Source organism: Petromyzon marinus, chromosome 21 (genome assembly GCF_048934315.1).
Source record: "Petromyzon marinus isolate PM22_M1 ecotype Great Lakes invasive population chromosome 21, UKy_Petmar_22M1.pri1.0, whole genome shotgun sequence".
Classification (NCBI taxonomy): Eukaryota; Metazoa; Chordata; class Hyperoartia; order Petromyzontiformes; family Petromyzontidae; genus Petromyzon; species Petromyzon marinus.
In genome coordinates this window covers 101,500-115,198 of record NC_133687.1, presented here as the reverse complement: position 1 = coordinate 115,198, position 13,699 = coordinate 101,500, and the positions used below count along the sequence as shown (strand labels likewise).

The window sequence follows — 13,699 nt, the reverse complement described above, 5'->3', positions numbered from 1 at the left end:
CTCATCATCCAAAGCCAGAGCCACATCGCAATTTTACTTGTGCGCTACTTCCACGAGAAGGTCAAGCACCAAGGTCGGCACTTCACAGAAGGAGCAATCCGATCTGCAGGGTTGTGGATCATTGGAGCAAAGAGGTGCATCACCAGCACAATCCACAAGTGTATCAGGTGTCGCAAGCTACGTGGAAAACAGGAAGAACAGAAAATGGCAGACCTCCCAGCCGATCGACTCAGTATGGAACCTCTCTTCACCTCTGTAGGGATCGACGTGTTCGGACCGTGGACAGTCATCTCCCGCCGCACCAGAGGAGGGCTCGCGAACAGCAAACATAGGGCAGTGCTGTTCACCTGTATGAGTACACGAGCAGTGCACATCGAAGTCATCGAGTCCATGGACTCTTCGAGCTTTATAAATACACTCCGGAGATTATTCGTCATCAGAGGGCCAGCCAAGCAACTCCGTTCTGATTGTGGAACCAATTTCATTGGAGCATGTAAAGAGCTTAAGATCAATATGGAAAATCTTGAAGATGATTCTTTAGGGAAATACCTTAATGACCAAGGCTGCACATGGATCTTCAATCCTCCTCACTCTTCGCATATGGGTGGAGCCTGGGAATGCATTATCGGGATTGTTCGACGCATTCTCGACTCCATGCTGTGTGATGTTGGGTCCACACGGCTCTCTCACGAGGTCTTGACCACTCTCATGGCCGAGGTCTCAGCTATAATTAACTCAAGACCCGTGATCCCCGTCTCAACCGACCCGGAGTCATCATTCATCTTGACTCCTGCTACACTTCTTACTCAGAAGACAGACGTGCTCACAACACCCACCGAGGAGGTCAGCACTGCAGACCTCTACAGACGTCAATGGAGACAAGTGCAGAGCATCGCCAACACGTTCTAGCGTCGCTGGAAAAACGAGTACCTTACGAAATTCTAGATTTGAAGCTTTCGTGACTGCAAGGTTCATACTCTTTGTTTTTTTCGGTAAAGTCACGTAGGTAAAATAAAATAAAAGTTTAGTTGTTTTTCTTTTCTATCATTTTACCTACGTGACTTTACCTTACGCCACTTGAAGTACACAGCAAGTGGCAGTCGAACAGACCAGACATCCAAGAAGGTGACCTCATCCTACTGTGGCCAATGGGCCGTATCCTCAAGACAATTCTCAGTGCCGATGGAAAATTTAGAAAGGTCGAGGTTATGATTGCGCAGCAAGTTGTCGCAAGAACTTTCGTCAGGCCTATAGTTGAGACTGTACTACTTCTCTCTCGAAAAGATATGGACAAATAAGTTGACACGTTGAAGCTTGTTATACATTTGTTTGAGATAGAAAATAAATGGTGGTATTTTCCTAGATACCAGACGAGGAGTGTTCTGCCTCACGGCAGGTGTTCTGCCTCACGGCAGGTGTGTGGGTGTGCGTACACAGGAATTTCCTGTTTGGAGGTTGAGTTTGGTCACGTGACCAGGAAGTTATGATTTAAGATTCCCTCTCAGCCACGCGGCAGGGTGTCAGCCATTACACAGAGTACAAAATGTAGGCACAAATAACGTCTCCGTGAATCTGTTCATTGTGGTACTTTAAGAAGCATGTCTGTAAGTTCGTTTATGTTGTTATAATACTGGCAATGCTGTTATAATTGTTAAAATGACCGTTATAATGCTGTAAATGCCTTTATGATGCTGTTGAATTGGTACGATAAATATGAGGCCTAGTTAACAACGAAGCTTGTCACTTGCCTTATTGTGAATATTACTTGTAATTGAATAAGTCGAGTCAGACTTGTACCCATGTAACATTATTGCGATCTTGAGAGCAAGGATGACGAAATATCTCATCCACAGTTCAGTGTTATGTGTAGTGCTGTACATTTAGGCTGCAGTATGGTGATTACACGATGTGCCCTTACTTAACACGGTAGCTTATTCTCTTGTATAGCTGTTCAGTACTAATGTGGGTGCCTGGTCCATCCAGGATCTATTGTTGAGTTTCATGTTATCTAAGACAATGTTTTGATGCTGTAGTGTTCATTCATTGTATTGATATTTCCAAGTATTAACAGATGCTGTATTTGTGCTGTGTTTTTCCATCAGTTTTACCTCGTTCAATTCATTAAATACGTTTGGAGTCGGATGTTCACCCTGGCTCTGAAGGTTTATTGAATGCGAGGTTATCTACTCGGATAGTTTCCTTGGTTCTTTCGGTAAAGACACGTAGGTATAAAACAAAATAAAGTAAATCACGACGTTTCGGGCGCAACACAAGTGTCCATCATCAGGTGGGAAAGCATGGTCTGCTGCTGAGGCAGACTGTTTTAAAAAGGTTTGAAATGGGTGTAGCTCAAGGGTCATAAAGAAGTGGCCGGGGCTAGTGATGTTAATGTGAGAAATTAGCATGTAACTGTAAAATAGGAGGAGAGCGGCCTCCTGGATGAGGGCACGGAAGTGACTATGTTAATGTGAGGGATTAGCATTATGTTAATGTGAGAAATTAACATGTAAAAGTAAACTAGGAGAGCGGCCTCCTAGACGAAGGCACGTAAGTGGCTATGTTAATGTGAGGGATTAGCATGATGTTAATGTGAGAAATTAGAGGCCACGGAAGTGGCTATGTTAATGTGAGAGATTAGCATGATGTTAATGTGAGAAATTAGCATGTAACTGTAGAAAAGAAGAAGAAAAGTGGCCTCCTAGACGAGGGAGTGCAACCCAATGGGTGTAATCCAAAGGGCCTGTGAGTATGAGAATGCAATCCAAAAGATATGTGAGCATGAGAGTGCAATCCAAAGGCATAAGAGTGCAATGCAAAGAACATGTGAGCATGAGAGATCTAAGAGAGAGGCATAGAGAGACAAACACAGAGAGTCGAAATAACAGCTGACACAGGCAGGTTGGAAACATCACAGTCAGTTAAGACTTTACCTGGTTAATAACGTCCTTCCAATGATTCCTCAGTTTGTACCCATCTCGGTTAAAGTTGTCTGTGTTTATATATCTGGATGGCTTCATCCAGGTCTACAGAGAATCTCCGTCTTGGAAAAATCAATTTCGTGTGAGCCCAAAGCGTTAAAACAATGATTGGCAACGGCAGAGGTATTGGTCCTACCGTGTTTCAGATCTGCCTTGCGCTCACAGACTCGGTCCGAGACATGTTTCGTTTCCCCAATGTAACTGCTGCCGCAACCATAGCTCAGTTTGTAGACACCAGGGTATTGCATGTCAGGAATCACATATTTAACAGATGGGATTAAATCACAGATTTTGTGTACTGTATTGAAACGAACCTGAATCTTGTGTTTGTTTAAGATTTTGGAAATATTTTTGGTAACCCCTGCTATGTACGGTAAAGTTTTGGTTGGATCCTCAGAAGGTTGTCTCCGCATGGCTGGGGAGACAGCTTTGCGGATTGTACAGTCCGAGTATCCGTTCAGCCTGAGGGCTTGGTGTACGTCCTCCAACTCACCTACCAAAAAGATTGCCCTTTCACCAGCTACCCTAGGGAGGTATCTCCTCCGGGCTAGCTATCCCTAGCTCACACGGAGTGGCTATCTTGGACCGGACCCCGGCTCGGGTCCGGGTCTTGTAGTCAGGCAGGTCTTCTCCAGGTGATGGCTTCGGTTTTGATTCTTGCAACAGCCAGCCGGACCCATTCAGGGCTCCGGCTTATATTGCCCGTGGCGGGGCTTACACCGCCCCGAGCGGCGCCCCCCTTCTCGAGCCTTCGAGAGGGATCTGGTCCTGGTCCTGTGGTCCCCCAGCCTTCTCTTTGGGGTCCCCGGACCGGGAACCTCCGGTCACCAGGCCTCCGGGTTCACATGGAATGCCATGGCCCCCTGTGTACCCCTGCACTGTCCCTGGCACTCTCACCCCCTAACCTCCAGAGGCTGACACTGTACATGGAGTGCAGTGCCATCCATCCTTGATCGGCGATCTCAGCCAGCCCCCGCTAGGGCCGGTACTGCATTCCCACTGCAGTGCTGTAGATGGTGTGAGCGGCGTGTGTCGTGCCTCACTCAGGCCAGCTTCACACAACATGCAGTGACATCCCCCGATGCCACTACATCACCCCCCCCCCCCCCCACCCATAGCACTCGGCCGTTCCCAGCTGATACTCCCCTAAAGATAAGCTGACCCGTAATAGCAACATAGCAACAACGTGTGCCTCAACGAGAACAATAATAATAATAACAAAAACGGTCCCGACAATAAACACCCCAGCCCACCTATACAAATGTACACTATATACAAATATACATCACGACCGGAAAAGGGCGGGAGCATGGAGCAACAACACGGGAGAGGACAAGAAATCACGCCAAGCTCATGACCCCGCACCCCAACAATCCCGCCACCCACACCATATATCACCCTGTGAAAATTCAATAAAGGCAATGATAACAATGGCCTGATGAGTGAAACCTCAACAAATGGTGTGGGGGGGGTGGCGCATGCGACGGGGTCATGTGAACCGGAAAGTATTGGATCGAGTCCTTGTGGCCGGTCCCCCGGGGGAGGATCCGGGGGAGGACCCGGGGGGAACTTGCAAGTGTTCCGGAGTGGGCGAGTCTGCCCCGGGAGTCACCGGCTGGGCGAAGGAGCTCCCGGAAGCCAGAGGAGCAGCAAACGGTGGCACCTGGACGGGCGTCAATCGCGCAGCATCTGGGGATGAATCCGCCTCGGCAGGCACACCCCTCAACTCGCCGGACACGTCACACACACGGCCCCTGCATTTTGGACGCGAGATGGAATCGCGCAGAGCGACGAAGAGCTTGAGGCGCGACGGGTGGACAAACCAGCACCGGCGGCCCCACCGAATTTGTACACATTGCGGACGGACAATGCAAACAATCTCGACCGGCCCCCTCCAAGGTTTAAATAATTTTGTGAAGTACCCACCGGAACTTGAGGGCAATGGAGCCATGCCCTGTCACCCACAACCCACTCATAATGCAAAACACGCCGATTCCACAGGCGCTCGTTCGCCAACTGGCGCGAATTAGAATGCACCCTAGAAGCTTCGCATGCTTCAGACAGCCTCTGAATGTTGAAGCGTGCCACCTTGGAATACTTGGATTTAGTGAGCGGAGGCGCTATGCGCAGTTGAACGTCAACTGGGGGGGGGTCGTGATCCCTGCCGTACATCAAATAGAATGGTGAATAGCCGGTGGAAGTATGAGGAGCCATGCAGTATGCGGCCAGCACACCCAGGACCCGCAAGTCCCAATCAAGCTGGGACTCGCTGACCTGGTGACTCAGCATTGAGGTGAGCGTTTTGTGCAGGCGCTCAACCATAGCATCCACTTGGCGATGGTATGGTGACGTGTGAATTTTCTTCATGACCAACAGTTCGCACACCTCCCGCAGTAATTTGGAGAAGTTCTTACCCTGGCCGGTCAATAGATGCTCAGGAGAATCCTTATCCATAACGTAACCATCCATGAAGGCGTCAGTGATGGCAGCCGTCGACTGGTTTGGGAGCGACCAGGCCATAGGCCAGCGCGAAAAATATTCCACCCCCACCAGTAAATATTTATTACCCCAGGGGGGTAACGGGAAAGGGACCCAGAATGTCCAGTGCGACCAGTTCATTGATGCGTGAGATGCGAATCGACTGCAAGGGCGGACAACAGGGCCTGGCCGGCTGGTTCCGCCGCGCGAACTGTACATAATCCTTCAATAGGTCAGCCACGTCCTTGGCCATGCCTGGTCAGAAAAAATCACGCTGGATCGTGGCGAGGGTTTTGTGCACGCCCAAGTGTAGAAATTTTGCATGCACGGCTCACACAACCCTCCCTCGCAGGGCCGTGGGCACGACAACAACATAACGGCGTGCCCCCTCGTCCCAGCACAGCAGCAGGCCATCCCTCAAGATGACCGGAGCCAGGCCCCTATGGTTACCATCACCATCAGCATGATCGGCACGGCGACGCAACTTGACCAGGGATGGGTCCTCCATCTGGAGACGTCCCCATTCAGCGAGGTCAAGTTCAAGGACGGCGTCGTGTGCGACAGGATCGTCCGTCACCTCCGTGGGAGCCACCTCAGCCGATGCTGCAAGGGGCGGGGCCGAATCGTCAACTGGCCGCCTACAGCACCTAGAGTCCAAAAATCACGCACATTCGGCGCTTAACGGCAACCATGACAGGGCATCAGCATTGGAGTGCTGAGTACCTTTCCTGTACGACACGGTGAAGGAAAAATCCTGGAGAATCTCGAGCGAACGTGAAAGTTGGCTAGATGGCTGGTCGACCCGCAGCGCATATTGCAGCGTGGCATGATCAGAGCGCACTGTGAAGTGCCGGCCATGCAAATAGGGATGGTACAGCCACACAAAAAAACAATTGCCAGGAGTTTGCGGCGCATGACGCAGTAGCGTTGTTCGGCCAGGGAAAGTACCCTGCTACCATATGCGATGACACACTCCACCTCGTTGACTACCTGAGACAAGACTGCGCCAATGCCGGCGTCACTTGCGTCCGTATCGAGGACTAGCGAAATCAGGGTAACGGAGGGGAGGGGCGTTGACTAGGGCCTCGCAAAGTGCCACAAACGAGGCCTCCTCTTCCCCTCAATGAAACTTTTGACCTTTGGCTGTCAGCGCGTGGAGGGGCTTTGCGATGGTAGCAAACCTGGCAACAAAGTGGCGGTAGGAGAGGATTGGGGAAGGCTTGGAGCGCTTTTGATGGTGGAAGTTGACATGCTCGCATGCTGCAGAAAATAAAATCTTCTCACACCTTTTCTACAACCAACGTGTTGGAGTGGTTCAAATTTATAAATTACCTTACATACCACCTAGGGCATTGCCATGTACCTGAATGGGTCTGCGTACCACTCCCCACCACCCCCCCCTCGTTGAGAACCACTGCCGTACACCATGGGAAAAACAGAATGACCCTCTCTACAGAGACAATCTCCCTCTGCACAGATGGTGCTGCAGATGGTAATGATTGTTTACGGAAATTGAGTGGTAGTGATGTGAACAGATGTTGATGGTAATGTTTTGGGTGGTGTCACGCAATAATGATAGTAATGATGGAGTCACCGCGCATAAATGAGCTCACAGCCCGAATCTCGCTTCTCCATGTTTATTGAGAATCTGAGTCGATAACAGAAACCGGAACGCAATCCAGAATCTTAACTCGCGACGCTTTTCAGACAAACATTTACATCATCACTGTAATGAGTTGGTGGGAGGCAGCAACACACAACCTCAAACACAACGCATTACCTCTACCAAACCACAACTTTAACCCCCACTCAAGCACAACTTAAATATTTAACTCGGCTACTGCTCAACATTAAAATAACCAATCAACTACTTTAACCACTGCCCAACCACTCAACCGCTGTGAGGTGGCAGGATCACAGCACAGAAACGTATTCTTGAATGCATCTGTGCAGAGTGTGCCACGTTTTCTCCGGTTTCCTCGCGCACAAAGCCAAATTTTCACTAAAACAAGTTAATGGCCAAACATCCCAGTGGAACAGGATCCTCCTGAAAGGGATTCTTGAAAAATCGGTGAGACTCTCCTGGACAAATGCACATCGTGATTACTGTGCCTAGCTACTCCCCAACCACTCATCCGTCACCACTCGCTCATCCGACACCACTCCTTATTGAGTGGTGTGGCTATCAATCGTGCAGACAGTGAAACTGCCCCGGAGCCCACAGGCCAGAGGAGGCCATCCAGGCTGCAGGCTACCAAGAGGGGACAAACTGGCGAGGGAGCCGCATTTGACTCCTCACCCAGGGACCCCCCACCGTGGTGAGTCAGTAGGGCTGTTTGGTGCCATGGGGGGCTGTGCAGGAGCGACGCGGCCTGGACAGAGCGATGGACGTGTGAGCCGAGGCGACTGGCACACGAGGGAGCGTGACGGTAGTGTTGGTGGCAGCATTGTGGGTGGTGGTGGTAGTAGTGATGGTCAGAGCGAGAGTGTTGTGGGAGGCAGTGGTGTTGTGGCCTATGATGGTGGAGGTAGTGGAAGTGGTGGTTGTTGTGTTGGTGGTTGTGTTGGTGGTGGTTGTGTTGGTGGTGATTGTGGTGTTGGTGGTGATTGTGTTGTTGGTGGTGATTGTGTTGTTGGTGATGGTTGTGTTGGTAGGATTGGTGGTGGTGGTAGGATTGGTGGTGGTGTTGGTGGTGGCTTCTGTAGCTTCGGAGATCTTGTGAGACGCATGCTCAGGGGACGGGATGAAGTGCCTGATGATGCACATACACAAACCAAATAAGTAAAGATACATGGGCACAGGCATTAACATATACACACAAGCTTTTATAAATGCACAACTACCATTTGCCATTAAGTGTACCATGTGAGGTGCACTTTGAGGCCATCACGTAAAGTGTCTGAGGCTCATTGGCAGGTCAACGCACAGGTGGCAGCTGATATGGGTTAAATGAGCATGGACACAAGCACATACAACAACCGTTGCTCGCCACTCAGTTGCGGTGACATCACCATGACACTTGTGCCAAGCTAGGTGCTTCTTGAGGCCATGTGAAGTGTCGAAGGCTCACTGCTGGCAGGCAATCACGGGACAAATCCAGGTGCTATGGGTTGAATGACTGAGGTGACTGGCAAAGGCAACAGATGTGCTCCTCACTGTGCAAACTCGCTGCATTTTAGCCACCCCACGCTCCACTTGCTGTTTTGAGCATTGCTCCTCTGCCCTCCGCTATTGCTGGAGGGCGACTCCCTCCAACTTCCCAGATGCTCTTAGGGCTCCACATTTCATGAGCATTGAGAGTGGAGGAAATAACTGTGGCTGAGAAGACTGAGAGCTTTGTGTCGAGCGACAGACCAAGAAGCTTCCACACGGTGTTACACAGCTGATAAAAAGATAATGGCGCTCAACTGATTCGAAATGAATCCTCTGCTGTCAAAGCAGAGCTGATCATAAGCACACTGCCCAGGTACAGAAACTTCTCCACTCTGTCGACAAATGCCCCTGCACTCATGCGGAGTTGAGGGAGTCGAGTATTTTATGATGTAAAACACCCAGGCAAGTGCTTTGTTTTTGTCAGACTAATTGTGAAGCTCCATTTCTTAATAGCACACTCCAGGTTCAGTAGTAACGTCAACTCCTCAAAGTAAGCTGCAATATCCAAATCATTAGCATACATAACATGGTTGATCAATAGGCAGCCATCCCTTGACCCTACCCAGGCATCGTTCAGTCTCCCATTGTATCTGTACCAGATGAACATTCCTCCGGTAAAGCCATGAAAGCATCTTAAATGACATGGTCGATTAAGTGTAAATAATGAAAGGGCTAGAGGAGATCCCTGTCACACCCCAATGTGAACAGGTAATGGACCTCGACTCCCACCCACGCAGCTTTACTCGGAACTGGCCACCATCAAGGTCCTTAATGATTGTGAGCAGAGTCAGGGACCCCAAAAACATGACAACCCAAAGCCCAGGCCTCATCATATCATAGGCCTTGACCAGGTCAATAAAGCATAGATGTAGGTCCTGTTGACAATTTATACACCTCTGCTGTAGCAGACGTACAGGGAAAATGGTATACGGGGCAGGACCGCCCCGACTTTAAACCACATTGGGGCTCTGCAAGCTTCTTCTCAGTGTACCTGGCAAGGTGATAATACCTGCTAGGACCTTGCCAGCACACTGAAGAGGCAATCAGTCGGTTCCTCCTTTTTAAAAAATGGGGAGCACCAGGGCATCCCTCCAATCCTGCGGAACCCTTCAGGCAGACTAGATGGTTCTAGGGAGGTCACATAGGGTAGCCTGCATAAAAACGCCACCCTGCCTCAGCAGTTCCCTTTAGAGGTCATCTCTGCCCGGCGCTTTAGCCCGTTTCGAACTCTGGATCGCTATTCACACTTCTTCAACTAATGGCACACCAGCCAACCACTCACAGACAGTGGCTACTTCCTGTTATAATTGAGGTGCTGCAGTCCCAGCATTGTCAACTCTAACCTTGCCCCATGTTTTGAGTTGAGGGGTTTCCCCTCCCCCAAGACATAAATGTTTATCAATTCTGCAGACCTGTTCCATAGGGTCGGAGGTTTATGGGATTAATGAGACTCGTGATCGCGTGCAACTGAGGCCATTTCCATCTCCTTAGCAACGCATGACCAACCCTCATCCTTGCAGTACCACACAGCTTTCCAAACTTATGAGCCCAGGCAGTGGTAAAGCCTCATCATTTTTGTGTATGGCATGTTGTATACAGTGGGAGTGGGCCTGTTACTTTCTCTCAGCTAGACTGTAAGCCAGGGTCTCACAAAAATGCTCAACAATACCTGCAGACCTGCTTTTGGGGGTCAGAGATCAGATCACTATTTGTTGATTGTTGTGGTGCTGCAAGTTACTTTTTTGATGGCTTTACAGATTCATGATGATGAGCTACTGAGCCAAATTCCATCTCATCAGCAACCAGTGACCACCATTTATCCTTGCAGAGCCATATGGCTTTCCGAACCTCCGAACAAAGGCTGTGATAAGTCTCCTTATTCGATGTTGTAGACGGTTGGAGTGGGCCTGTTGCTTTCTCCCAGCTAGCCAGAACATCTCTGTTAGTCAAGGTTTCTGGGGAGGTCTCAACTGTGTACCCAATACAGCCTTTGTAAACGAATGAGTTACAGTCCTAATCCTCACCCATTTCCCCTTGGAATCTGAGGAAAGAGGTGAGAATGCCAACCCCAGCTGCAAGTGATGATGACATTCTTGCCTGCAACTTTCATCAGATAGCTGAGACCAGGCCACTATGGGTTTGAATGGGGTCCTAGATGGACACCCACCACCGGAGTGGAAGCATGGTAGGCACAACTTACAGATGACGAGCCAATGGTCAGTGGGAAAATCAGCTCCACTGTAAGTTCTGGTGTCAAGAACATGGGCCCACATCCACTGTTCTGTCACTATATCGTCCAGCATATGTTTTTGCATGGACCTGGCGTGCATCCATGATGTTGTGTGGATGTGCCGATACCGGAACAGCATGTTGGTGATTACAAGCCCATGGACTGCATAGAAGTCTAGCAGCCTCCTACCGTTGTTATTGAGCTGACCTGGCCCATGCCTTCCAATCACTCCGGCCCAACATCGGTACTCGCTGGACGGAATCGGGGGTGGCTATGGAGATGGCAAACAAAAACGTCATTGAGGACCAGAATGTGAAAGTATCGGGCTTCTCTCCCACAACTATGGACCTCGCTACATCGCGCTCGAACTAAACACGGGAGACGAACATTTACCTTCCAAAAATGGAAGGTCAACGAACCGCCAAACTATGACCATGGTCCAAATCATCACGCACACCACCGACAAATGTGCCATCCATGCAACGTTCTGGTGGTGTCTGTCGCTGCAATCCATACCATATCTAATGCCTCCTTGCATTAGTTGAAAAAACGTAGCAATCAACTAAAACACGTTTACAACCGATTGCTCTTTCCTCCTGCCATGCAAAAGAAAAAGACTCCGGCTGAGGTGCCTGTGTCAATACCCACTCGGGCATTAAGGTTACCCAACAAGATGACTCGATCCTGAGGGGCCACTTTAGCTAGCACCTGGGACAAGAGGTCATAGAAGACATCTGACTCATTAGCCTTGCCTGCATCCCTACATTATATCCACACACTACTGTACACTACTGTAGTGTATAGTTCTTCACAATATAACATGTACACATAAACATGCACACAAATACATAAACACCTGTGTTAGCGAACAAGCACGCTAACAAATACCAAGATCCCCCGTGTAGTCCTAACAGACTGTTGGGGGCAAGTGCTTTTGGTGAGCACCTATGAAGGCCGGCACAGCACACCATGGGGTGGGTGGCCAGTACCACGCCCAACTGCATTTACCTCTCCAGTGGCGATGTTAACACATCACAGCAGGTACTCATTTGAGGTTCAGTCGACCTAGGGTAGACCCAGGACCGGTTGAGATAATCGTTACCAATGTTGGTCGGTTAGGCGGGTTCGTAGAGCAGCGTGCTGCGCCACCGCTCCACACACACGCATGCACTTTTAGATACACCAAAGACAATACCACACACATACTCCACATACCCCACACACACAGTGAGTGGTCACTCACCTCGTTATGCCAACCTCGTCACCCCCATGTGCACCACTTGCTGTTGCTGAAGATTGTGCTGCTGCTGATGCTCTTTGACTTGTGGAGATGATGGCTGGCAATGGGGGATGTCTCTCCTTTGAGTGTGTGGGTGTGTGTAATGAGGTGGGGTTTGGGGTGTGCGATGTGACTGTTGTGGCGGGAGTGGAGGGGTGCGCTGTGAGCGTTGTGGCGGGGGCTGGTTTGTGTGTAAATTTTGGGGTGTGTGTTGGGGCGTATGCTGCGAGTGTTGCGGCAGGGGTTGGGGTGTGCGCTGTCAGTGTTGTGGCGGGGGTTGGGGTGTGTGCTGTGAGTATTATGGTGGAGGGTGTTGTAGTGTGTGTTGGGATGTGCGTTGGGGTGTGTCGAGGAGTGAGTGCACTCAGCTTGGCATTGGAGACCACGTACACAGTTCCAGGGCTGCCTGACGTCGCGCCTGCGGAGATTCATAGAGAACCACAACCACAACGGTAACCACAACCACCGCGTAAACCACAAGCGCAACAATAACCACAATTACAACGGCAATAATCACAACCATGATGGGGGGAGGGGGGGGGGGGTTGGCAGTGATGTGTCTTGCTATGGCCTCTCGCTGCGAAATGTGTGTACAGGCACCTTCTCGTGGTCTCCCCTGTTCATCACCGAGTCTGTATATGCAACCGAATGTCCAGGAGTATAAATGGTCGAGGAGCAAATGCTGGCCCGATAGCTGCAGTGTGCTGAGCCGACCGGCATGTGGATATGTCCTGATGTTCAGCAACAGCTACCCCTGCTCTAAGGTGAAAGGAGCAGCCGGGTCGCCGGCTCAAGGGAACCCAACATCAAGTCTCCCAGCTACCTACCCTAGCCCCACGGCAAGAGACTAGGGGTATATAACTGCCAAGAATTCCCCATGTGAGACACTACCACGTAAGTCTTTATACTGTATCGCTCGTCGCGTGGGTTAGCAAGGCGTGCACAGCCTGGTTTTTTACCAGCCAGCTGTGACAAGTGTGCTACGGTGGACATGACTGAGAGCCTCAAACTACGCAAACCATTTCGCAGTGGCACCTGGAACATCAGAACCCTCTGCCAACGAGGTGCAATTCACACACTTGTTAAATAACTTGAGAGGGGGAGAATCAGTATCATGGGCCTCCAGGAGGTATGTTAGCGTGGTGCTGGTAAAACCACTGCAGAAAACTACACCATCCTGTGGTCGGGGCCTCCTGATGGCTCTCCCCTGCTTGCTGGAGTGGCTATTGCTCTTGATCGGACAGCCAAGTCAGCCCTATGAGAATGGCACCCTGTGAATGACAGGCTACCGATGGCTAGATTCAGGCACACCCTAGGTGATTTATCCATTGATGTGGCATACGTACCAACGAACGAAGCACCTAACAACATCGAAGACCACTTCTACCAATCTCTAGAACAGTCACTAAACCTAAAAAAATGATGGGACCTCATTATGTGCCTTGGAGATTTCAATGTAGTCTCTGGCACTTATAGAGAATGCCTCCAAACTGTGATCGATCCACATGGCAGTGGCACCCCCAATGACAACTCTGAAAGGCTACTACATTCTACGCAGGAAATGGGCTTAGAACTGGTGG

At 50.1% G+C, this 13,699-nt stretch overlaps 1 protein-coding gene across 8 annotated transcripts in view; it reads right to left on the bottom strand.

Annotated features, from left to right (window-relative positions):
- Window positions 1-7,077: 7,077 nt before the first annotated feature.
- Window positions 7,078-13,699, bottom strand: part of KANSL3 (KAT8 regulatory NSL complex subunit 3) — a 50,633-nt gene continuing 44,011 nt past the window's right edge. For 5 of the 8 annotated variants that reach the window (XM_032958501.2, XM_032958500.2, XM_032958504.2 and 2 more), the window contains 2 exons: window positions 12,084-12,537; window positions 7,078-8,209 (listed from right to left, as the gene is read on the bottom strand). In XM_032958501.2, coding sequence (XP_032814392.2) covers window positions 7,780-8,209; window positions 12,084-12,537 — 884 coding nt within the window. In that variant the 3' untranslated portion in view covers window positions 7,078-7,779. Of the gene's footprint in view, window positions 8,210-11,029; window positions 11,112-12,083; window positions 12,538-13,699 lie in introns of those variants that run through there. The other 3 variants (XM_032958505.2, XM_076068373.1, XR_012942475.1) reach the window with 3 other exon arrangements.